Source organism: Orcinus orca, chromosome 19 (genome assembly GCF_937001465.1).
Source record: "Orcinus orca chromosome 19, mOrcOrc1.1, whole genome shotgun sequence".
Taxonomy (NCBI): domain Eukaryota; kingdom Metazoa; phylum Chordata; class Mammalia; order Artiodactyla; family Delphinidae; genus Orcinus; species Orcinus orca.
The window spans coordinates 32,752,626-32,779,469 of record NC_064577.1 but is presented as its reverse complement, the minus strand read 5'-3'; the positions used below and the strand labels follow the sequence as shown (position 1 = coordinate 32,779,469).

The following is a 26,844-nucleotide window of genomic DNA, read 5'->3' as shown; positions in this document are numbered from 1 at the left end:
TTCAGTACAATTCCTGGTTCTGTGCCTGCCTCTCCACCTGGACCCTGTACCTCTCAAAGGCAGGATGCCTGCTGCTCCACGCGCCGAGCCTCGTGTGCAGAGGCAGCTGTGAGCTGAGCCCGAGTGCTGGGCGAGCGAAGCAGGCCTCTTCTCAGCACCCCTGTCTGTGGACGTGCTGACCCCAGGCAAGGCCAACATCAAGTGCCCACAGGAATGACCTGGCTACACCCGAGCATCCCAGTGTCTGCGGAAGGGACAGCCAGTGGATTGGGGCTGGGAACGTCAGGGCACCTGGGACATGCTCGAGAGGGCGGTAGTCCCCGTGTTCCTGATGACCTAGCGACCATTCTGATACTGGAGACTCAGATGGACATTCTTTCTATTTTTATTAACATTCTTTTTAAGTTTTTTTGGGAAAGAACTGAAACACAGCTTTCCTTTCTTTAAAAGGAATCTTAACTACTGATGTGCTGCTTTGGTCACTGACGTCCACATACAGGGAATTTGACTCGGGAAAAAGAAGACTGACTCAAGGAAGCCAGATTCAGACAGATGCTAATGATGAGAACCCAAAATAAAAAAGTAAGGGCTGTGAAAAGGCACCTCCAGGATCATTCCACATTGTTAACATTTCTCTAGATAACCTGGCCTGTTAGCAACTGGGTTCACGGCCCTCTGAGGGAACTCAAGATGAAATGAGTCCTTCCTGGCTAATGTGAACTTGCTCTGACAACGTCCCTGCCACCAAGTCAGTGGGGTCTGCTCTCCAAACAAATACCCTTCAAAACCACACCCGCCTCTGACAAACCCAACCTCCCTTCCCTGGCACAGGGATCTCAGACATGCCGAGAAGCAGCCCGGCACCTCTAGGTGATGAGAGGTGACTCAAGGTCACACACAGAACGACGCTGCCCTCCTGGTCCTAGAACAGTCTCTGCTCCCAGGGCAGGGCTCCAAGGCCACCCCAAAATGCGGCCAGCAGACATTAGGGTTCCCCCCCACGGCCCTTTTTGGCTGGGGGAGGGGGAGGGTTGACCGTTCTGGGCCAACTTTTGACAGGGGTGTGAGATCTTGGACGGAAATTGTGGTACTTCTACATCGAAACAGACAAGTGAAAGTTTCAACTGCAAAGAACTGCTCCATTCATGCGCTGACAAACATGGGGGCAGGGAGGGGAATACACTAAACAAACCTTTCCGTCTGTCTGTGGGTGGCTACTGCTCTTTTGAATCTCCTGATGTGTGTAAGTGTTGCTCCCAGGCAGGAAGGAGCCTATTATACAAGCTGCCAGAAGACGCAGCCTGTTAAATGCCTTTAAATGAAGCAAACACACAAGTATCTGGTGAAGAAACTATTTTGGAGAGAATTAAACAAACATTTAAAGCCTGCTCTCAGCAGGATGCACACCGGTGTGGCGGGGACTGAGTGCTCGCTGCTGTGGTCGGGTCAGGGTCATGGCTCAACCTGGGCGCCAGGGAAGCCCGGCCTGGAGGCGCTCGGTGCTGCCTGGGGGCGGGGGCCACGCACCTTCCGGACCACGGGGCTGCCGTCGTTGATGAGCTGGGCCAGCATCATGGCCACATTGTGGTCGATGGTGGTGGAGTGGTCCGTCCTCTCTGCGGAGTTGCCCACAAATGTGCCAAGGGCAAAGACTGCTGCGCAGCGCACCTGCAGGTGGGACAGGGGGCAGTCACCCAGCGGCCGGCTGTTTGGCTCTAGCCGGGGCCCCTGGAGCCGACCTGACGCAGCCCGGTCTCGTCCACGGTCCTCTTGGCCCAGCTCCACTCGCGTAGACGAGCAGGAGCAGGGAAACAAGAGGTAAGTGGCGGCCCCGCCTGGGGGCCAGGTGACAGGCTGTGCAGGCATCAGAGACCACACCAGGCACCGGGGAACCCACAGAGGGGGACGCAGGGGTCTGGGGCCGGGGCTGGGCCTTTCTGGCTGTGTGGTCTCCAGGCATACCTTGACCTCAGTTAGCCTGAAGTGGCCGTGGGTGTGGACTCACCTCAGGGATGGGGTCGGAGAGAAGGCTGCAGAGCTTCTCGTGAGCGCTGTCCCTCACCCCGCACCACCGGGCCGAGTCAAAGTTCTGCCAGATCCGGCCCAGGCAGATGGCCACCCACTGGCGCAGCAGGGGGTGGGGATCGTTGAGCTGCTCCAGGCAGATGGCGATCAGGTTTCCCTGGAGGCAGGCTTCCTGCGAGAAGGCAGGCAACACACAGCATCACCCTGACCACTGAGGAGGGAGGGGTGCCGGGCTGGACCCCAGCTCCCAGCGTTTCTCAGGGAAATGTTGCTTAATCACATTGCAAGATGGCCTCAATTTTCCTCATTTTTTTTTTTTTTTTCTGGCTGTGCTGCACGGCATGTGGGATCTTAGTTCCCGGACCAGGGATCGAACCCGTGCTTCCTGCAGTGGAAGCACAGATTTTTAACCACTGGACCGCTGGGGAAGTCCCTCAATTTTCCTCATTTTAAATCCCACCAATATCAATTCACCCTGGCTAAACAAAGGGTCCGGACCCCACTCCTCCCATGGAGCCCCTTGGGTTGGTGTGATCCTGCAACACCCCCTCTTCTGAGGTCACTGTTTCATCAGACATTCAGAACAGTTCTGCTGGCCCCCAAATACTGGAGCTCGGGGCTGTGCCTCTGCAATCCACAGGGGGGCCCTGCAGGGGTGGGGACATGACGTGACACTCACCTGCCCCGTGTTATAGCTGTTAACGATCACAGCCAGAATGAAGGCTGTCATGGTCCTGTGCTCAGCCTGGAAAACAGAAATCACCTGCTAGTTTGCACTTTTTTCATGGTGGAAACTCATCACTCCCAAGCACTAGAGTTATCCTTCCAGAATCTTTATGATTATGCTTGGTGTGTAATTAAAGTAATGGGAGCCAGCTTTATTGTCTTTTGAGTCCACAAAAAGGAAGAGCACTTTTAAGAGGGTCTGACAGTTTTGGGTTGGCCTCTCAGAGGACAGATGGGTCCCTGACGTCTGATGCTGCAGGAGGGGCATGGGCCTCTCTGATTCTGCTCCATCAGAGGCCGCCCTGTCCTGCCCAAGTCTATGGAAGCAAATCACCCTGGTCGTAAAACGACCGACCACAGTCCCTAACTTGGCTTCATTATCCCTTCCTCGTGGTCTTCTAGTGGACGGATCGATTCTCATTTTCTCCTCTCCTCTGTGCCTCTACTGACTCAGAGATCAGTGTTATGTTAACTATTAGTGGTACCTAGTCATTCTTTAGAGAATGAATAAAGTTAGTCATTTCCTGTGTCTCCCTTGGATTCCCAATACTCCTCCTCACGTGTCAGCCCCTCACGTGAGTGACTGTTTTTACTTATTCTTACAGCCGATGCTGATTTAGATACATGACAAGTTTGCAGCTGTCTGCTTTCCGATGCTTCCTGCATCCTACTGTCCCCTGGGCTCCATCTCCTCCTGAAGTGCGGTCCTCCTGGCTGCCTGGGTGGGGTCAGCGCATGGGAAGCCATCGGTCCTGAGATGTGCTGGCTTCGCCCTCTCCCTGACTGACACCGGGGCAGGCACAGGGTCCCGGGGTGACGGTTCCCCCTGTGCTGTGAGGGCCTCTCCTCAGTCTTCCACCCGTTACTCTGGTGACTGCTGTCCAGATCTTTGCAACAGTCTTCCTTTTTGTCCTGGTTACTTTCAAGATTTTTCCTCTTGCCTTTGACATTCTCTACTTTCATTACGATAAATCTTTGTGGGGATTTGTTTTTATTTAACCTTCTCAAGACTAATTGTGCTTTATAAACCTGAAAACTCATTTCTTCCTCAAATCTGGAAAATTCTCCGCTAGACCAGTTGGATCGTGTGTCCCCCCCACCGCCTCACCTGCCCCCACCATCTCCCTCTGGCCTGTGTTGGATGCAGCGAGCCCTCTCAGCCCCTCCGTCACGTCTCCGCTTTGCTTCATCTCACGTGGTTTCTCTACGGATTCCTTTACCTGTTGTGTCGATTCTGCTGTTTAATTCATCTACGGAGCTTTAAATGACAGTGACTGTCTTTCATTACAGGTTCTTTTTTCCCCCCCAAATCTGCCTATTTATTAAAAGACTCTAGTTGGTCATTTTTTGAGGAGGAGTAAAAAGGACAGAATACATTGTTCTTTTATAATAGTCACAAAAGTACTTATGAGGAAACATAAGAGTTTATTTTTGGATGTAATTAAAACAAATTGTTTATTCAGTAATTTTAAACATACTTATTTGTATTGATTGTCAGTCTTTTTCAGAGAATCCTATTAGTTTCAATTCTTGGGGAGCCAACCCTCTTACATGCCAGCTCTGCTTATGTCCCTTGAACATGGGTTAGGAGCAGGCCAGCGCTCCTGTCATGAGTCTCAGTACCCTGGCTTCGTAGGTGTCCCTGCAGAAAGGTTCAGCCTTTGCCGCTTCCAGGTAGGCCCTGGAGATTTCATGTTCCTCTCTTAGCTGGCGGCTCCCCCCGCAACGGGGGGTTTCTGTTTCTCACGGGGGCCTTTCCTGACTTTCCGTCCAGACGTGGACAGACAGGACCAGCTCTTCTTGTCCTTGTCTGGTGAGTGGGCGGCTCGCCCCACAGGCCCGTGTCCTCCATGCAGACTTGGGGCTGCACGCGCGTGGAGCGCCAGGGTCACTGTGAGGTCTGCCTGTGAGTCCCACCGTGCCCCTCCTCTGACATCGGTTTTTGGCATTTGGGGATTTACTTTCCTTTCTTTCACATCTATGTCCTCAAATCTTCAATGTGTTTGTAGTTGAAGTGGGGCCCACTTGTGCTGGCTTCGCTCACCACTTTACTGCATTTTATCAGCTTAGATGTCTTATTTGTTTGATTTGTATCTTACCCTGAAGAACAGGGAAGTGATTATTTCCAACATTTGTATAAAGTCTAAACTTTAACTGCCTATGATAATGTTTAAAAACCACACTTCAGTTAAAACACACAAGTTCTACTTACCTTTCATAACAATCCTGTTTTTGACGTTTTCTGTATTTTGAAAAATGTGTTTGTTTTTTTATTATTGTCATTTAGTTCAGAAAACCAACTAGAGCGTGAATTTACACACAAAAGTTCCTTTACACAACCAAAGCCACCTAAGACTGTGTGAACAAGCTGTTAGACTTAATTAAACATTCTGATAAAAATAAGTTATATTAAGTAATTATTTAGGGTGTCTATTTTGTTCTTTTTACTATGCTAGGAGTTAGAGGTAGGGAACATAGAAATTAATTAAAAAAACACTTATAGGAAGTTATTCTATATGCTATTTATGGATTACTAATTTTTAAACAACTTAATACAATAAAATATATTTAAAATTTAAACTTTCAATCTCTTCTTTCCACCTTCCCGCCCCCCTCCCTGGCTTTCCTTCCTGATTGAGAAGGTGCAACAGCCTCCTGTCATGTCCAGAACCTGCACTGGGCAAAGGAACTGCCATATTATGGATGTACAAGTACCCATTGATCTAACTTGGCTGACAGGGTGTGAGGCAGAGTGGATTCTACTTCACTACAAAGATGTGCTCGGAAAATGGACTCACTGTAAACAAAAATACAGCCTGTGTGTCAAGTTTCACTGTAACTCTTTACTCAGGGAAGCAGCTACTGAAATATGACGGGAAGCAAAGGGCACCGTCTGAGTGAGGCAGAGCCGGGGTGAAAGCGGACCCCCTCCCGCCACCCTGCCGGCCCCTCTGCGTGGAGTAACCTTCCCCAGAGTCCCCGGGAGACGCGTCACCAGAGCTGGTCCTTACTGGCATGTACGGATCTGCCAAGACCGAAAGGAAGTACTTGTGGCCGTTGTCCTTCACCAGGTCAGCTTGGCACGACTGGGGAGAGAGAGACACAGGAGAAACAGTGAGTGCAATTCCGGGAAGGGACTTCTTTTTCTTCTTGGGATGTGTGAACAAACGAATGTGCAATGAATATTTTATGCCTTAATCATTTTCTCCTCTCAAGTCCAATTTTCATCTGAAAAAATAATTCCGACGGCTGTGTGGAGACACATTTTTCCTTGGCTGTGGGAAAAGGGCTGGCATCTCACACACTCTCAGAAGTGCAGCAGCTCCAAGGCGTTCTCAAAACCATCTTCTGGGTACCTGCTGAATGGGGGCGCCCTGGCTGCTGGATGGCTCCTTTGGAGACCGTCTGCATCCTGCAGCCTCCGCACACGTCCTCCCTCCCGCGTCAGCCCGGGGCCCACGTGCCTCTCCTTGCGCCTTTCAAGCTGGGACGTGCCCTGGATCAATACCCAGAAAAACTGCTTTGTGATTTAGGGTAACGTGTCCACAGGGAGACATTGAATTCCATCAGCTCCCAGCATGCTCCACTCTAGGGGAAAAAGGCCATTCAAGAAGAGAGAACCGGAATTTTAAGATCTGAGTTTCTGAGAATAAAAGGAGAAAGTTATGCACTGCAATACATCTCTACCTCTGCAGGGCACTGCTGGCTCAGGGGCACGCCCTGTGTGAAGCCCTCTCAGGGGCAGGGCGATTTTGCAGACAGAACCTGCTGTTTACTGCAGCCCGGAGCCCTGATCCCCTCTCTCCCACGCTGGCCCACTTCTCAGGGTGCTTTGATAATGAGGTGTTTCTTCCTCACATCAATAAACTAATAAGGTGGCGACTGGACTCAGCTGTTTAAGTGGTAATTGAGCGAGATGGAGGGGGTGGTCAGGAAGCAGGGGCACCAGGGGCTCGGGTTAGCAGGATAATAATCCCCAAGAGCCAGGGAAGCCAATAAAGCATGCAGCTTTCAAGTCGCTCCCATAAGGGATGCCTCACTTTGAATGAAGGTTTTGACAAATGGACTAAAAGGCATCAGCGTGATGCCCTCTGCAGAGACTCGTCCAGAAGGGGCTGGGAGGGAGCACTCATTTGGTGCCTGTAGTGCAGTGCCCGTGTCCAGGGACAAGGCTTAGGCGCCTGCATCTAAGAATGAAGCCAATGTCCTTTGATTTGAAACCAGAGATTCCACAAGTCAAATCCAGGCCCACACATTTACAGCTAAGCTCATAGCACATGTCTCATCATAGAGTAAACGACGTGTCACTAAGTCATATCCTGCTAATTCGGAAGCTGAGGCACCTGTGGGAGTATGTGAAGCTATAACTTTAATACGTCTTCAGTATCGGAAACGGCAATTATCTTGTCCATGTTGAAAGACCTCTGTCTAGACGAGGCTGCCATGCAGGTGGCAACCACAATAATGCTCTCTGGTCCTGTCCATCCTCACTCTCAGGTCTCAGCAGGTGTCCTTTATGAACTGGTTTAGAAGAATCACCCCATCAGCCATCCCAGCCCTGTCCGCGACCGGGGAGCCAGGGACTTGCAGGGCTCTGACTTCTGAGGATGCTGGGACACAGGCCACCAGGCACCTGCTTGCCCTCTTGACTTGGCCAATTGCCTCCTTATAAGGAAGAGAAAACAGTCCTTGAAACTACAAAGGCCCAGAAATGCAGGCCACAGATGCAGTGCACACACAGGCCAGTGGAAAGCTCCCAGAGAGATGCAGGGCTCTGGCAGCCCAGACTCCTCCACACAGCCGCTTTCCAAGGGTCCCCTCTTGTGTCTGCTTTCCCCCAGATCAAGCTACAGATTTGACATATTAAGGCCGGGGTAGAAAGAGGGGGGAGGCGAGGAAGAGCACGACTATGAAATGGTGTTTCCTAAGCAAGCCCCTCCCCCACTACACACCCAACAGCTCTGATGCTTCTGTCTCAGGGATTTCATGGAATTATATTTTTAACATGGGGAAAAGGGAGGGAGGCAAGGAAGAGAAGAAAAGCAGAAGGGGAAGCAAGCACATAGTTCCTTGTGGCAGCAGCTGAAGATGCAGTTTGCAAGCAGATCCCTCTCAGGAGGGGGCAGAGACCAGGACAAGTCTGACCAGAGACCCTGGCTTCTGCAAGGGTAAGTTCACCGGGGGAGGGCAGGTGCTCCCCCTCGGAATATTCTGGCAAAGGATGCTGTGGGGGAGATCCCACCTTCATTCTCCTTAATGCAGACTATAAAGTCTGTTTCCTGGGGAGTGGGAAGACACAAACTGAGCACAGACCAACAGACCACCAGGCATGACGCATCAAATGAGGCGCAATCGGCAGGACAGTCCTGAGCAGTGTCGCCAGTGGACGCAGCCACTCATGTTCTGATGTGAATATGGAGAAAATCACACAGAGGGAGGGTCCTGTTTCCTGTCCTCGGGTCGCAGAGTTCACTCCTCGGGATGAGGAAAGGATGCCGGAGAGGTAAGCCGGGTTCACACAAGAGACAGCGACACCGGAGTGCACCTTGACCCACTGCTACCAGAACATTAGAATCGTCTGGAGACAGATGTAGGACTATGCTGGACTGTTTATACATCCAGAGTTTTAACAACGGCACGTGGCCATAAAACTAGTAGCGCCTGAGAAAATAATCCCAGAGCAGGGATTCTGCTCACTGCTCACAAGAGCTCACTGTCCTTCACAAACCCAAAAGCACAGTCACAGGCAGTTAAAGACGCACGTCCCTCTGCACGCTTCAAAGCCTCGGCACAACGGCCTTCCCACTTGCCAAGTGTAGCAAGATAGTTAAATACATACAGGTTTTCATTTTCCAACAAATGGTTTATTACTTTAAATACTCTCGTCAGATGCTCTTGTGTTGAAGGTAAACTTCAGAATGAATAGACACCGTGAATGCTGAAATAACTGATATCAGTGGGAAAATCACTGGGATACATGAATGCTTTTATGCCTTCCATCTACTTTTCTGTATGTGTTCTAAAATTTGTAAATGCAGGGACTTCCCTGGTGACCCAGAGGTTAGGACTTGGTGCTTTCACTGTCGTGGGCCCGGGTTCAATCCCTGGTCAGGGAACTAAGATACCACAAGCTGCTTGGTGCAGCCAAAACAGAACAAAATTTGTAAATGTATTTCAAGGCTCAAAATCAAAATGCTACAGAAAGGTATAGATTGAGAAGCTTTCGTCCATCCCCTGTCCCTGTAAGGGGTGGCGGAGTCAGTATGATCATATCTTAATGTAGAAAATGTGACATCTGGATACAAAATGAAAATAAATATTAAATTAGATGGGGTTTTTTAAAAAAATCTCTTCCACTGCTATATGTAATCTCTTTACTAGTTTCTTATTTATTCTCCACACATCCAAACTGTGGTTGCCCTTCTATAAAACTTCCGAGACCTGGTCGTGTGGGCTACGGTCTCTGGCTGAGTAGCCCCTGCCCACCTCTCCCAACCCCAAATGGAATCAGCACTGCAGAGCTAGTGAGTCAGCACAGCCTGACAATTAATCACGCGGCCCTTCAGCCTCTGGATTGCCCTCGGTGACGGACTGATGCACCGGGAAGTCCCCTGCAGCCTGAGTCACTGCACCCATTCATCCTGCGAAAGTGTGATCTGTCACCTCCCTGGCAGCACCCAGTCCAATCTGCCTGTGTGGGGCCGAATGGCCTGCGTGGGGCCGAGTGGCCTGCGTGGGGAGGGCAGGTGAAAGCCTCCTGCATCCTCCTTCAGCTTTTCACTTCACTCTTGGCAAGTACAGGCATTTGAACAACTGCCTCCCTCCATCCCTCCTGCCAGCCAGCCAGCCAGACACATACATACCCAGCCGCAACCTGGCCTGTCATCATCATCAATGTGCACGTCTAGCAGGGCCTGGCCTCCTCCCAGGTGGGTGGTCCTGGAGGCTAAACCAGTGTTGGGACAGGCAGACCTGTCTGGACGTGGCAGGGGTGAGGTCTCTGCTTTGCTAGCCCACAGTTTTCCAGGGACCCCAGGAGGGTGGATCTGAACCTCTCTCCAGAGTAAAACCCACTCCCAGCACTTCTGAAAAGCAGCCACCTCATTTAACCAGAATGACGGCTAAGAAGAGGCCATTCTGCACAACAGTTCTATTTTACCAAAAAATGAAAAGAACACCCGGAATCACTCACACAGCACAGCCTTGCTGACTACAGCTTCTGGGTAAACATGGGTCTCTGCAAACTGTGTTCTCCAACGCTGTGATTTTGTTTTGTGTTCTAAAACCTATAGTTTAGAAATTAAATGGACCATCAATGCAATTAAGTTATTTACATTAAAATGAGGAGGTGGGAAGTGCCCACAGCAAGGCAGACTTTGGGTGGGAGTTTCACAGGAAGCCAGGCCTGGCTGCCACTCAACACTGTGTGACTGACAAGACAGTTCGTGGTGATAGCGAATCAGTCCCTTTGTCCATTTGCAGGTAGTTGCAAGATGGGACAGCTGGACAGTTGGCTCAATAGGGGGCAAACTGAGAGAAGGAATATTAGAAAGTCCCAGAAATGCAAAACAAAACAATTCCAATACTAAGCCTTATAAAATCAGACTCAATGAATAATAAATAAAAGAAATTAAAAGAATGAGATTCATGGGACTTCTCTGGTGGCGCAGTGGTTAAGAATCTGCGTGCCAATTTTAGGGATGCGGGTTCCAGCCCTGGTCTGGGAAGATCCCACATGCCATGGAGCAACTAAACCCGTGTGCCAAAACTATTGAGCCTGCGCCCTAGAGCCTGCGAGCCACAACTACTGAGCTCATGTGCCACAACTACTAAAGCCTGTGCGCCTAGAGCCCGTGCTCCGCAACGAGAGAAGCCACCACAATGAGAAGCCTGAACACCACAAGGAAGAGTAGCCCCTGCTTGCTGAAAAGAGAGAAAGCCCACGCACAGCAACAAAGACCCAATGCAGCCAAAAATAAATAAAAACAAATAAATAAATTTATTAAAAAATGAGATTCAGTTTTTAAACAGATCATGAAGGTGAATAAAGGAACAGTGGTCAACAACAGACATAAAGCAGGTCATGCAAAAAAAAAAAAAAAAACAAAAAACTCAGCGCATCACAGTGATGGCACCCCAAAGAGAACAGGATGGAAAGGGGAGAAAGAGGAACTTCCCAGCAGTGTCACCTGACAGACACACCTCAGCCAGGTGACCAAGGGACACCTCAACTAGGTGACCAAGAGCCCAGCCACAGTGAGGAGTCATGTTGAGAGCATGGACCCTGATGCCTGATGGGATGTGATGAGAAGGGCACTTTCCCTCTGTAGTCTCCCTCCCCCAAACCCACAAGCCCAGACTAACAACGAGAAAAACATCAGACAAACCAGCAGAGGGACAGTCTGCACATCCCTGCCCAGGCCTCCTCTAAACCGTCGGGGTCATTCAAATCAGGAAAGTCTGAGAGACCGTCCGGTCAAGAGCAGGCAGAGGAGATGTGATGACTGCCATGTGGGGTCCGAGAGAGGTCCTGGAGCAACAGCAGGGCATGAGGTTAAAACTGAGGAAAGCTGAATAGTGTAGACTTTAGTTAATGACAATGTATCAACGTCGACTCCTTAGTTGTAAAAAATGTACCATGTTTTGCTGTTGTTGTTGTTTTTGTTTTTGCGGTACGTGGGCCTCTCACTGTTGTGGCCTCTCCCGTTGCAGAGCACAGGCTCCGGACGTGCAGGCTCAGCGGCCATGGCTCACGGCCCAGCCGCTCCGTGGCATGTGGGATCTTCCCGGACCGGGGCACGAACCCGTGTCCCCTGCATCAGCAGGTGGACTCTCAACCACTGCGCCACCAGGGAAGCCCTGTTGTTTTTTTAATGGAACAGCTTCTTTTATTTCTTTTTCACACTGAATCCCAAGTCCTCGGGCTTATCTAAAAATACAGAATTTCAGTGAAAAGTAGACTTTTGGTCCTCCTTTTAAACTGTTAGTCATTAGAAAGGAAGTTACAGTGGAATAATCAAAGGTGAATAATCAAAAAATGGGAATTTCATCGATGAATGGACTGCATATGCCCCGCTGTAGTATGGTATATAGAAGGGCTCTGAGTTTTGAATGAAGGTGGGAATTCTTACCCAGATCTGATCACCAGTCAGCAGAGTGAACTTGGGAGAGTTGCTCATCCTTCTCTGATCCATGCTTTCCATCTTCTCCTGGAAATTCCAAGGCTTCTTTACAAATAAGGGACATTTTTGTTGTCCCAGAGAATCCATGGTAGGGGATCGTAGATGATCCCTTCCTTCCTTCCTGCTAGTGTTGGAGGGTCCCCTGGGAGGCAGGGGGCAGCTATGGCTCACTATGGAGACAGGGATACTGGCAGTGGCAGCTCTGGCAACTGCTCATTGGCATGGGCCCTATAGGAGGCCGCCACTTTCTTACCAAGCTGTACCATGTTAATATAAGTTATTGACAACAGGGGAAACTGGGTGTGGGACATACGGGAACTCTATTTACTACTGTCTTACGTTTTCTGTAAATATAAAATTATGATTAAAAAAATATCTTATTAAAATGAAAACTGTTTAGAACAAGGCATTCAGGACACAAACTCCCAGCACAGGAGGTACGTTTGCCCCGGGTTGTCATAGGACCAGCCCCATGGGCTGCCCTGCCTTCCGTGATTGGACCATTAAGAAAGCAGGTTCCAGGGGCTTCCCTGGTGGCGCAGTGGTTAAGAATCCGCTTGCCAATGCAGGGTACATGGGTTCCAGCCCTTGTCTGGGAAGATCCCACGTGCCGTGGAGCAACTAAGTCTGTGCGCTGCAACTATTGAGCCTGTGCTCTAGAGCCTGCGAGCCACAACTACTGAGCCCATGTGCCACAACTACTGAAGCTCACATGCCTAGAGCCCGTGCTCTGCAACGAGAAGACACCGCGATGAGAAGCCTGCGCACCACAACGAAAGTAACCCCCGCTCGCCGCAACTAGAGAAAGCCCGCGTGCAGCAACAAAGACCCAACACAGCCCAAAATAAATAAATAAACTAATTAATTAAAAAAAAAAAGAAAGCAGGTTCTGGATGGCAGATCCTCTGGCCCACCTGATCACACTCCAATTTGGGTGATGTGAATCATATTTGGATGGGAGAGGAAGTTAACCCTGCTCACGTTTTCAACTGTGAGCTGGCAGCGGGGTGGGGGGGAAAGGGGGGATACAGGTGCAGGAAGAGAGGCTGTGAACGTCAGAGTCAGTGAGCTGGGATAAAATCACTATGCAGAGAAAACAGCAGAAGTTTTGAGACTGAGAAGGAGAACTAGCACAGATGTGGGGAGGACGGGGGGGGGGCTACAGAAATTAAACTCCACTAATCTCTGATCTGCTTTTCACTCACACAACGTGTTCCTTCTTGGGACTGGGATAGCTGGCACACACAGTGAAGCTCTTTGTGTCCCGACATCTGGATGTACTTCCTCTATACCGACACACAATGTTTTTCCAAATTCAGTGACACTGTGCCCTTGGAATCCCCTGGTGGCACTATAAATAAAACTTTATCAGCTATAACTAGGGAAGGTCTGCCTGAATTACATATTAGCTGTGTCTATGAAAAAACCTCTATTAACTGGAACCTAGCTTATAGAAATCTCTAACCGTCTCCCCTCTCTTTTTTTTATAAATGTATTTATTTAATTTATTTTTCTCTGCGTTGGGTCTTCGTTGCTGCTCGCGGGCTTTCTCTGGTTGCGGCGAGGGGGAGCTACTCTTCATTGCGGTGCGTGGGCTTCTCACTGTGGTGGCTTCCCTCGTTGTGGAGCACAGGCTCTAGGGCGCGGGCTTCAGTAGTTGCGGCATGCAGGCTCAGTAGTTGTGGCTTGTGGGCTCTAGAGTGCAGGCTCAGCATTGGCAGGTGGATTCTTAACAACTGAGCCACCAGGGAAGTCCCTCCCCTCTCTTAATCTTGTTAATTAGCAGAGAAACAAATGATAACAAACAACTTAAGGTATTTATTAAAAGACAACCACCGCCATCCTCCCAGAGTAGGGTAGATTTTGCCACATTCTCTGGACTCTCTCATCTACGTGTAATGTTGCTTTTGATGGCTGATTCCATCACACAACCTGAAGGACAGTTAATAAAAAATATTCTGCTGCATTTGCTTCTCCCTTTCCTTTCCCCTGTATTTTTCTGCACTTTTTGAAAGCTGCAGATAGCATGACATTTTGCCTGGAAATTTTCTTAAGAAAAAGGACATTATCTTACATAACCACAAAACCATGATCACACTCAAGAAATTTAACATTGATACAATATTATTATCTGATATTCAGTCCTTATTCAAATTTCTCCCAATTGTTCAAATAATGTCCTTTATAGCCTTTGGTTTTTGATCCAGGATCCAGTCAGAACCTGCCCTTAGTTGTCATGCAACATTAGTCTTAATCTGGAACAAGTTTCCCCAAATTTTTTGGTCTTTCTTGAATTGAAAATCTAGATAGGACAATTACAGTTTTTTTGTGGACTATTCTACAATTTGAATTTTTTAACAGCTGTATTCAGGTATAAGTGATATACAAAAACCTGCACATATTTAAACTATATAATTTGACAATATTGGATGTATGTTTACACCTGTGAAGCCATGCCTACAAGCAAGGTAATTAAGCTATCTCCTGAAAAGTTTCCTTATGCCCTTTGGAATCCTTCCTCCTATTCCACTAATCTGCTTTCTGTGGCTATAGTTTGCATTTTCTAGAATTTTGTTTAAATGGAATAATACAACATGTATCCTTTTACACAGCATAATTATTTGGGGATTAGTTTACCCTTTTTTATTGCTGAGTAGTATTCCATTGTATGGGTAAATCACCATTTGCTTATTCATCCACCTGTTGATGGACATTCAGGCTATGTCCAGTTTTTGGCTGTTACAAATAAATCTGCTATAAACATTCATGTAGAAGTTTTTGTCTGGACCTATGCTTTCATTTCTCTTGGATGACTATCTATGAGTAAGATGACTGGATTCGATGGTTGAGTATGTATGTTAATCTTTATAAAAAACTGTGAAGAAACCTCCCAGGGTGGTTGTGCCATTTGCATTCCGAACACAATTTATGAGAGTTTCAGTTCCTCCAAATCCCAGCCCACACTTGATACTATCAGTCTTTTTCATTTCAGACATTCTGATAGGTATGTGGTGGTATCTGACTGCGGTTTTAACTTTGTATTTCTCTGGTGATGAATGATGTTCAGCACCTTTTCATGTGCTTATCTGCCATCATACTTCTTTAATGAAGTGTATGTTCAAAGCTTTTGCCCATTTTTTTGGTTTGCGTGTTTCTTTTCATATAGAATTTTGAGAGTGCTTTACATATTCTCATTTCAAGTTTTTAATCAAATTAATGATTCACAAATATTTTCCCATTTTGAATTAATTTTTGTCATGGTACATGGTGTAGATTGCGGTTCACTTTTGCAGATGGATGTCCAATGGCCCCAGCACCACATGTTGAAAAGACTATCTCTAACTCCACTGAGTTGAACTGTCTTTGTAACTTCAAAAATTAGTCGTCCGTATATGTGTGAGTCTATTTCTTGACTTTCTATTCTGTTCCATTGATATTTTGCACATTTTGATGCCACTTCTACAGTCTTAATTTTTTTTTTTTTTATGATGTAACGCCTTTATTATGTAATTATAAAACTAACAAATGACCATGGTAGAAAATTTGAAAAACTCCTAGACAAAAGAGAGATCAACAAAATTTGGAGTAACTTTCAGAGTGTAGAGCTGTCCATGAATATTAGTGCTTTCAGATTTTCCAGGACTTTCAGTAGACTCTGCTTCTTAAGAGTCTATTCATGATATTTTACTTTAATGATGTTTTCATCATGGGGACACACACACACACAGAAATCTGGACTTGGGCATGCAGCAGCACCGAATTGCACCAAGAGTTCCCTTTATTTTCTCTCGCATCTCTGTTCCTCCTTTTTTCTCTGCTGGATTAGCCATGGGGACTCCAAGTTCTTCATTGTGTGGTCCGGAGTGCTGGGCTGCCGGCTCCGTTGGTCCGAGCCAGGCGAGGGGCTTTGGGGGGCGTCTGTCTTCCGGCCGCGGCAGCGACGCGGGCGCTCGGCAGCTTCGCCGCTCACCCTCGGCGCGGCCCGCCTGGGTGCCGCCATCTTGACCACGAAGGGGGCCTCGCGCCCTCTACAGTCTTAATTGCTGTAGATTTATGATAAGCCTTGAAATCAGGTAGTAGTTGTCCTTTACATTTTTTTTTTAAGTTGTTTTGGCTATTCTAGGTCCTTTGCTTTTCCATATGGATTTTAAGATCAGGACCCATGATAATTGAATATCTCTCCATTTATTAGATTTTCTCTAATTTCTCTTACCAATAGTTTGTAGTTTTCAGTGTATGTCTTGCATATCTTTGCCAGAATTTATCCCTAAGTATTTCATATTTTTGATACCATTGTAAATGTTCTTAACAGTTTGTATAAATTGGTTAATAGTGTATATAAATAAGACTCATTTTGGGGTATTGATCTTATAATTTGCAATGTTACTAAGGTCACTTATTAGTTCTAGTATTTGTTTGTTTGTAGATTCAGTCAGATTTTCTACATAGAGAATTGTGCTGTTTGAAAATAAAGACAGTTATACATCTTTCTCTCCAAACTGGATGTTTTTTTTCTTGCCTCATTGAACTACCTAGAACTTCCAGCAAAAATTGGAAGAGAAGTGATGAGGGCAGATGCCCTGGTTTTGCTCCTGATCTTAGTGTTCAGACTTTTACCACTAGGTGTGATGTTGGCTGTAGCATTTTTTGTAGATGCTATTCTTCATGCTGATGAAGTTCCCTTATTGGTTTTCTGAGAGGTGTTTTTTTTAAAATCAGGAATAGATTTTAGTTTTTGTCAAATGCTTTCTTTCTGTCTATTGAGATAATAATATGGGTTTTCTTCTGCTAATATGATAAATTACATTGGTTTTTCAATCTTTAAAAACTTTACATTCCTGAAATAAGTCCTTCAAGGTCATGATGTACTATCCTTTTTATATATTGTTGAATTTGATTTGCTAAATTTTGGTTTACAATTTTTGCATCTATCTTCACCAAGGACACTGGTCTGTAGTTTTCTTGTCTGGTTTTTGGGATCAGCGCAAAGCAAGTATCATAGGATGATATGGGAAGATGCTTGTTTCCCATCCGTATATTTCTTCATTAACATTTGGGCAGAATTCACCAGTGAAGCCATCTGGACCTGGAGCTTTCTTTGCAGGAAAGTTTTTAACCACAAATACAATTTTAAAAATTGATACAGTGCTATTCAGATTATATATCTTCTTAAGTGAGCAGCTTGTGTCATTCAAAGAATTAATTTCATCAAAGTTATCAAAAGCTTGGGCATCAAGTTGTCTATAAATTCCCTCACTATCCCTTCAGTGTCTCCAGAACCTTCAGTGATGCCACTTCTCTCATTCCTGATTTGGGGTTTTGTGTCTTCTGTTTCCTTATCAGTCTGAGCAGTTATTGATCTGCTCAAAGAACCAGCCTTTGGTTGAGTGGATTTTCTCTACTGCTTTTCTGTTCTCTTTTGCATTGATCTCCACTGTGATCTTTATTATTTCCTTTCTCCTACCTACTTTGGGTTTAATCTGCTTTTCTTTTACTAACATCTTCAGGTTGAAGCTGAAGTCAGTGATTTGAAACCTTTCTTCTTCTTCTTTTTTAAGAGGGGAATTAACATTTATTTATTTATTTGGTTGCACCGGGTCTTAGTTGCGGCAGGCAGGCTCCTTAGTTGTGGCACATGGGCTCCTTAGTTGCAGCATGCTTGCGGGAACTAGTTCCCTGACCGGGGATCGAACCCAGGCCCCCTGCATTGGGAGTGTGGAGTCTTAACCACTATGCCACCAGGGAAGTCCCTGAAACCTTTCTTTATTACCTTTACAGGACTGTAAGTAATTATAATCTTCCATATTTATCATTTAAAAAATTATGTTCACGAGAAGTTCTTCCCTTGAAAGATTCTGGAATAATTTTTATGACACAGAATTGTGTATTATTCCCTGTGTCTGCCTAAAAGAGTATGTGAAAAGTATCAGAAGAAAGATTAGATCTGTCTAAAGTCATATCTGCACAGGACCAAGAAAGGTAGATATTTGATCTTTATGTAATTAATATGATTAGTGAAGATAACCCATATTTTTCCTGGCTATGTATCACTTTGTACCTTGTGTTTTTGCCTAAATGTTGTCTTTCTTCTTTTCTATTGTATGCATTTAGTTCTAGAAGTTTCCCTCTCAGCACTGCTCAGCTGTGTCCCACAGGTTTTGATATGTTGTATATTCATTTTTATTCAGTTTAAGGTACTTTTTACTTCCCTTGAGACCTCCTTTTTGAAAAAAATTATTTTAAAAAGTTTTATTTCATTATTTTACATATTAATATAAATGTTTATATGATTATAAATATTTATAATTATATACAAATTATACTAAAGTATATAAATATCAATTACGTTATAAAATATACATAAATATTCTCCCAGATTTACTGAGGTATAATTAACAAAAATGTATATATTTAAGGTGTAAAATGTCATGGTTAAAGTATGTATTGTGAAATGATTATCACAATAGAGTTAATACATCCATCACCTCACATAGTTACCTTCTTTTTTCTTAGAGTGAGAAGAGCACTTAAAATCTACTCTCTTACCAACTTTCAAGTATACAATACAGTATTGTTAACTAGTCACCATGCTGTACATTAGATCCCCAGAACTTATTTATCTTATAGCTGGAAGTTTGTCCTCTTTGACCAATATCTTCTCATTTCCCCCACTCCCCAGCCCCTGACAAAAACCATTCTACTCTGTTTCTACGAGTTGACTTTTTTCAGATTCCACAAATGAATGAGATCATACATTTGTCTTTCTCTTGTCTGGCTTATTTCACTTAGCACAATGTCCTCCAGGTTCAACCATGTTGTCATGAATGGCAGGATCTCCCCCTCCTTTTTATGGCTAAATAATATTCCACTGTGTGTGTGTTTGTGTGTGACATTTTCTTTATTCATTCATCTGATGATGGACACTTAGGTTGTTTCCACATCTTGGCTATTGTGAATAATGCTACAACTAACTTGGGTGTGCAGGTATCTCTTTGAGATACTACCGACTTCATTTCCTTTGGATATACACCCAATAGTGAGATTGCTGGATTGTATGGTAGTTCCATTTTTAAATTTTTGAGAACTTCCATGTTATTTTCCATAGTGGCAGCACCAATTTACATTCATACCAAAAGTGCACAAGTGTTCCACACCCTTATTTTCTCCACACCCTTGCCAGAACTTGTTATCTCTTGTCTTTTTGACAACAGTCATTCTGACAGGTATGAGGTGATACCTCATTGTGGTTTTGATTTTCATTTCCCTGATGATTAGTGATGTTGAGCACTTTTTCATGTGCCCTTTGGCCAGCTGTATGTCTTCGTTGGAAAAATGTCTATTCAGGTCCTTTGACCATTTTTTAATCAGGTTTTTTCTTTTTGAATTGCAAGAGTTCCTTATAGTAGTATATTTTGGATATTAACCCCATATCAGATAGATGTTTGTAAATATTTTCTTCCATTCTGAAGGTTGTTTTTTCATTTTGTTGACTGTTTGTTATGCAGAAGATTTTAGTTTGATGCAGTCCCACTTATTTTATACATACTTATAATTATAAATATGATTTTACATATTTATGCTGCTTATACATTTATTTATATAACATTTATACTTTAATATTGTTTTATTTTATACAATATATTTATATTTATTAAACTTTTATAATTAAAATATTTTAATCATTTATTTAAAAGTATGCAGTTTAGTTTCCAAGTGTTGTTGATTTTCCTATTACCTTTTTTTTTTTTTTTTTTTTTGCGGTACGCGGGCCTCTCACTGTTGTGGCCTCTCCTGTTGCGGAGTGCAGGCTCAGTGGCCATGGCTCACGGGCCCAGCCGCTCTGCGGCATGTGGGATCTTCCCGGACCGGGGCACGAACCCGTATCCCCTGCATCGGCAGGCGGACTCTCAACCACTGTGCCACCAGGGAAGCCCTTACCTCTTTTTAAAAAAAAAAATTTTTTTTTTGCCCTATTACCTCTTTTGATTTTGCATTTGATTCCACTGTGGTTGTAGAATATGCTGTGTAAGATTCCAGTTCTTTTAAATGTGTCATGGTTTGTTCTACGACGCAGGATGAGGTCCATCTTGGTGTACGTCCCTGGCATTTGGAAAGAACATGTAGTTTACAGTTGTGTGGAGTTTCGTCCAGCAGGTGGATGGTGTTGTTCAAGTGTCTGAGAGAACCTCCCTGGTTCCCCGTCTACTCGTTCTGTCATTTACTGAGAAGAGAGTGCTGGATTCTCCAGGTGTAATTATGGATTACCTATTTCCCCTTGCAGTTCCACCAGTTCTCATTTTATGTGTTTTGAAATACTGTTATTAGGTGAATAAACATTTAGACTGTTCTATTCTCACGATGGGTAGACTCCTTTAGTGTCAGGAAACACCTCTGTGTCTCTGGTAATATTCTCTGCCCTGAAACCTACTTTGATATATTAACGGGGGCATTGCTGCCTTCTTTTGCTTAGTGGTAGCATGATATGTTTTTACTTTTAATCTATTTGTGTCTTCACACTGAAAGTGCATTTCTTTTAGGCTCATATAATTTGTTCTTTTTTTCTTTTAAATCCAATCTGACACTCTCTGCTTTTTAATTGGGTATTTAGACTATCTACATTGTGATTATTGATATGGTTATGCTTAAACCTATTGCCTTATGTTTGTGGTATTTATCTCATCTATTCTTTGTTCCCTTTCCCTCCTTTTCTTCTTTCTTTTGTGTTGCTTGTATATACTTATGATTTCATGTTATCTCCTTTGTTAGCTAATTGGCTATAGTAAAAAAAATTTTTAGTGATAACTTTAAGGTTTACAGACTACATTTTATCACAGTTCACCTTCAGGTGATATTATATCACTTCAATAAAGTGAAGAGAAACTAACAATAGTATTTCCTCAATTTCTCTCTTCCCAACCTTTTTGTTACTGTTAGCATACATTTTGCTTTTACATATGCTATAGACTCCACAGTACACTGTTATTACTTTTTGTTTAAACAGTCAATTATCTTTTAAAGAGATTTAAATAACAAGGAAAATAAACCCCATACATTTAACAGTGGAGCATTCTTTCCTGGTGCTTTTCACCATATGGTGTACATGCATGTTTCCTCCAGGTATTATTTTCCTTTGCCCAAAGGGTTTTCTCTAACATTGCTTATACTGTGGATCTATGAGTGATGAATTCTTTCAGTTTTATATGTCTTAAACAGTCTTTATTTTGCCTCCATTTTTTAGAGATATTTTCACTGGGTACAGAATTCTACGTTGATGGTTTTTCTTCCAGGACTTTAAAGATGCAGCCCCACTGTCTTCCTCTGGTCACTGTTTCTGACAAGTGATCTGCTGTCATCCTTATCTTTGCTTCTTTGTTCCTTTTCTTATTGTCTGAGTTTTTTAACTTGCTGTTAAAAAACAGCAACTTGCTTATATTCTGAGTTTTTTAACTTGCTGTTTTTTAAGCAATTTGATTATCAGGTGCCCTGGTGTAGTTTTCTTCATGTTTCTTGTGTTTGGGGTTTGTTGAACTTCCTGGATCTGCGGGTTTATAGTTTTCATCAAATCTGAAAATATCTTAGCCATTATTTCTTCAAATATTTTTTCTGCCATCCCCCGTTAGGGGCCCCCAGTACCCATATATTCGGTCACTTGCAGTTGTCCCACAACTCAAAGATGTTCCTTTAGTTTTATAAAAGTTTCTTTTCTCACTGTGCTTCATTTTGGAGTTTTTATTACTATGTCTTTAAGTTCACTAATTTTTCTTCTGCAACATTTAATCGGTTGTTAATCCCATCTAGTATACTTTTCATGTCACGTATCATAGTTTTCATTTCTAGAAGTTTGAGTTGGGTCCTTTTAATATTTTCCATGTCTCAGTGGAGCTTTTTTATATGGAACAGACTTCTAATGACCATTTTAATGTCCTTGTCTACTAATTCTAACCTCTGTGAGAGTTCAGAATAAGTTTCAGTGGACTCATTTTCTTTTTCTCCTCATTATGGATCATGTTTTCCTCCTTCTTCACATGTCTGGTAATTTTTGCTTGGTAGCAGTAAGTGTAGAGTAACATGGTGTATGGGTGATTTAAAAAGAGATCCTCTGGGACCAGATCTCTTGGAGATTATCAGGGCACTGAGACGACAGGAAAGGGCTTTCCTAATGTGCTGTTATTAGATTTCCTTGTCCCGAGGCACGCCTTCTCTGTACATCAGTGCCCCCACAGTGCACACTGCCCCTTCAGTCAAATGGCACATGATCCTTCTGAGCCTGTAGCTCTTTCTGGAGTTCCCCTCCTTGCTTCCTCCAAGACTGAGCCTACCTTCTCTAAGCCTGAGGTAATTCCTGTGCCTCAATCAGTTTGAAAACAGGGGCCCCCCGCCCGCAGACAAAAAGAAAATCCAGGCCCTCCCCACCCCGACCCCGTGACCAAGGAGCACTTAGGCTCCAGGCTGGAGTGCCCCGTGTGCAAGGACGACTACGGGTTGGGCGAGTGCGTGCGGCAGCTGCCCTGAAACCACCTCTTCCACGACAGCTGCATCGTGCCCTGGCTGGACAGCTGCCCCATCTGCCAAAAAAGCCTCACAGGTCAGAACACGGCCACCGACCACCACCCCCCACCCCCGGGCCTGGCGGTGGTGAGCTTCTCCTCCTCCTTGTCCTCCTCCTTCAGCTCGCCCGGTAATGAGAACCCAGCCAGCAGCTCCTGAGCATCCTGGCCGGCCCCCAGGGCGAGCACTGGGCCACGGGCCAGGACTGCGGACTCTGCGGCCCCCTGCACCCCTCACGCCCATGGACTGCGGTGCCACCGGGTCTGCCGCGGTGGAGGCTTGGAGGACCTGCCCCTCCCGGCTGCGGAGGGAGCCCGGCCTCCCCAGGGCGGGGCGTCTGTCTCCCTTCCCGTTTGTATCCAACCTCACCCTCTACGTGTTCGACGGCGGGAAGGTTTTTATAATTTTAAATTATTACTGCTTTGAAATAAATGGACGTTTGAGCTCAAAAAAAAAAATCAGGTAATTCTCTGAATCCTTTAGGAGCCCCTCACATAATGACACATAGTGTGTGCTCAACATATGCTTGTGGGATAAAGAGGGGGCCCAAGACTCATCCCTTAGCTGGGAGTACAGCCTGAGTGGGGCCCACACCTTCTTAACTCTTGGGGAAGTGCCCTGAGGGTGGGAAGCTCCGCAGCCCAGGGACAGCTGAGTGTGTTCGAGTGCTGGGACGCCTCGCCTCGTCTGTGCCTCTGTGCAGGTTCCTTCATCCCAAGGTGGGCGTCCCTGTCACAAACAACATGCCTTCTGACCCTCATGGTGGCCACATCAAGGACTCACTCTGGGAGCTCTGAGCTTTGCGGGAGGCACATACCATATGAGTAGGCGGAGGCCAGATGCCAGGAGGGGAGGGGAGGAACAACTCCTCAGAAACACACGGAACTTTAATCTCTTGGAAACTCAGGCCAGGGTGATCATGAAAAGGAAGGATGAAGTAAATGATGCTGTCTCAATAGGAAATACTAAAAAATGTCTCTCAGTGGGATGATTGCCCTTAAATAAACAGGTGCTACAAGCTGGTTAAGGAACTAATTCAGAGGATGGTCCCAGCGCCTGCACTTACAAGAACATTGCAGGCTAGGACATTTCCAGCTGGGCCCAGGAACAGCTCCTCAAGTGTTATTAAATGTGTAATTCCTCCAGCATCGAGCAGACAGTGAACGCAGGCCCTGAGATGGCCTTAGAGCAGGTGTAATGGAGGAGCACTGCAGCATCTGTGCTGTCGACGAGCTCTCCCATATTGGGCTCCAGAGATAAACAGACCCCTGGAGACAAATGTGACCAAGAGGCAGTTTCAAACCAGATTACGATGATTAACTGCAAATTCCATGAGAATTCAGCAGCAAAGTGCAGTTCTGAAGGGTCATCTACCTTCATGTAAAGAAAAAAAATTAAAGCAGAAATAGCCACTCCAAAGACTAAATATAAAGACATTCTCTATTTCCAGGTACTAAAAGCTACTAAAAATCCTGATGAGTACAAGAATCACAGTTGGCTGAAGGTGTTGCTACTGTAGCACTGGTGGCCCCGGGGAGCAAGCCTGGGTGGCCGATTGCCACCCCTCATCTCTTAGGGGAAATCCTTTCTGTCCCTCCCCTTCATTGGGCTTCGCGTCATGGTAGTCTCTCCATTTTATGCATCCAGAACCTTTGCACATGGTCCTTAATGGCCAGGTACCAAGAGCAGTGCCAGTGAATTTCTAAACATGTGATACAGATGACAAAGGTATTGAAGTAGGAGAGAAGCAAGGAAGGTTCTGAAATAACTTCCCCAGAAAAGCCCTCTTGTTTATGTAGCTTGGCTTTTCAATTAAATTTGACAAAGGGCAAAGTAGAAATGACCAAAAGGTATAGTTTCCTGAGCCACAAGACCAGGCTTTCCGATCAGCAACAAAAGGCTTTAGTGTAGCAGAGACGGGCTGGGTAGAAATGAGGTTTTACCGCTACTCCCTTCACTCTAAAATTTCCAAAACTGCTTTATACACCGTAGTTCTGATCTCTGTAACCATACTGCAGGCAGTGTTATTACCACAGTTATTACCACTGGAGCAAAGAGGGTCACGTGAATGGGTTCGGGCAGCAGCGTGCAGGACTGATGCACGAAGGCGGTAGGGACAGGACCAGGTGGCCGGATCTGCCTGACGCATTTGTCACCTCCAGGCCCACCGGTGCTAGGGAGTGGAAGCCCTGTGGGTGTGTGAGCTGAAAAGAGCCCCAGGTAGCGGGCGGCCTGCAGGGCTATCTCAATGGCGCAGGGGTCCTGGACAGGAAGGAGGGGCTGACACTCTGAGCTGAGGTCCCCCACTCTCTCCTTTTACCCCTTGCAGAGCAGAGAATGGTCTCTCCCTTTGCATGGTGATGCCCTTGCTTCCTGCCCTCCTTCTCTGTGGCTCTGCTGATCCCCCTTTCCTGTGGGTGGAAAGGGCTCCACTCAGCTCACAGCAAATTGTTACAGGTTTGCTATGGGCTCCTGGGCAGCTCCTTAAATGAGCATTTTCTTATCTGCAGATAATCTACAAAACCACACTTATAGCATGGAGTTGATGCAAGAACTAAGAAAATCTTCACACAAGAGCCCCTGCCACGGGGTGTCACCCAGATACACACATGCGTGCACACGCACATGTACACAGCGAGCGGGTCAAAGTCCAATTAGATGTATGGCTGTTTCTCTGCTGATTCTTTTCTCCCAACTAGAGACCATTTAAGTCACCATTCCTTCAAAACAAGCAAGCAAACCCAACCACTGATGCCAACTCGTCTCCCCACTTACAAACCCCTCAAGCAAGCTGAGGGCCGCACCCTGTCCTTCCTCCCCAGAGCCCCCATTTCTGCCTCCCTCCCCACATACTTCTGAAGCCTGACTGCCAAGTGCAGCAGCCTCTTTGAGGGTCTCTGTCCCGCTCCCAGTGCTCTCCCTTGTTCCGGAGCCTCCTTCTTCATGTTCTGTTATCAGACTTCCCACCCTTCCCCTCTCTGACAACCTCCTTCTACCCTCCCTTCTCTGTCCCCCGAAGAGCAGACCCCGAAGCTCAGCCCTCAGCGCGCTGGGCCTTCGTGTCACATTTCCCCTCGAGGACTTGCCTGCCATCGTCATCGGGTAGACGAGGGCCCTAGTCTCCACCTCCCAGGCCACGAGGCCCCATCACCAGTGGTCCCCTGAGCACTCCCCTCACCACGCCTCCCCGCTCGGCGCCCCTTTGTCACTGACACAGCCGGCCCACTCCCCACACAGGTTCAAACTCGAGAACCATTTGTTCTCCACACCTGCCTGGCCCTCCTGTTAGCTGTGCGTCCCCTACCCTGGCCCTTCCTGTCCAGCAGCCCCCACCTTCTGGCCACCCTCACCCCTCCCTCTGGGCATGAATTCCTGCAGCAGAGGCCTCGGTGGCCCCCTGCCACCTGGGTTAACATTATAATCTCCTTTACACTGAGGCACACAAATGCAGCCCTGCCCACAAGATTTCTCGACTTTTTGAAGAGTCACCCTCATGCCAGGCATGTGTGCGGATTCGGCCTCATAGCAGAGGGTTTTGTCCCCAGTAGACAGTGTCGTGGGCAGGGACGGCTGAGCTCTGCGACACCTATGGCCTTCAGCACAGTTCTGAGTACAGGGCCTTGCCTAGGACTTCGAGCAGTGGCCATGTGACTGCAGACCCACAGGCACGAGGACAGGGGTGGGGAGGTGCCTACTGGGAGCAGAGCTGGAGACGTGGTATGGGCTGGGCTGTCATGGCTGAGAAGTGACCGCTAGTGCCGCGGCCTGAGCCTTACAGGTGACAGCCTGGGCCTCCACGGGACTGTTCCCAGGGTCAGGGTTGGGGAGGGAAAACACTGGCTGGAGACAGGAGACTGATGGGGTGAGGTAGGGCCGAGCGTCAAGAAGGAAGCGGACAGGGTCATTCGCCGGCTGGAGGGGTGGTTGTGGGTGAGGAGGGGGCAGAGCACAAGAGACAACAGGTGAGCCGAGGGCCAGCGTGACAGACCAGGACTGGGCCCAGGGGAAGCACAGCCTTTCCTGGGAGGGAGGGAGGCCATGGAGGGCGTGAGGCCAGGAGGAGGGAGAATGGACGGTGGGGCCGGGCCCCCCACCCTACTCTCAGCAGCTCTCCTGTGGTGGGGGGGGACAGACATTACTCACACTGTCCACGGCGAGGATCTTGGCCCAGATGAAGACAAGGAGAGGCCGCAGCTCCCTGGCTGAGCTCTGGAGCAGCTTCAGCACGTAGGGGAAAATACCCACAGACAAGGCCTGCGAGAGAGAGCACGTCAGCCCCGCGCCGGAGGGAGCAGAGCGCATGGCGTCCTCAGCACTAACGGAGCTGCATGGGGAAGGGTCGTGCCTCCCTCACCTCCAGTCC

At 46.5% G+C, this 26,844-nt stretch overlaps 1 protein-coding gene across 6 annotated transcripts in view; it reads right to left on the bottom strand.

The window, feature by feature from the left end:
• Positions 1–26,844, bottom strand: part of RPTOR (regulatory associated protein of MTOR complex 1) — a 346,981-nt gene that overhangs the window by 48,958 nt on the left and 271,179 nt on the right. For 2 of the 6 annotated variants that reach the window (XM_033438701.2, XM_004275553.4), the window contains exons 13-17: positions 26,625–26,735; positions 5,763–5,837; positions 2,705–2,770; positions 2,006–2,197; positions 1,528–1,668 (exon numbers count right to left, since the gene is read on the bottom strand). In XM_033438701.2, coding sequence (XP_033294592.1) covers positions 1,528–1,668; positions 2,006–2,197; positions 2,705–2,770; positions 5,763–5,837; positions 26,625–26,735 — 585 coding nt within the window. Of the gene's footprint in view, positions 1–1,192; positions 1,313–1,527; positions 1,669–2,005; positions 2,198–2,704; positions 2,771–5,762; positions 5,838–11,882; positions 11,961–26,624; positions 26,736–26,844 lie in introns of all 6 variants that reach the window. The other 4 variants (XM_049701469.1, XM_033438696.2, XM_049701471.1 and 1 more) reach the window with 4 other exon arrangements.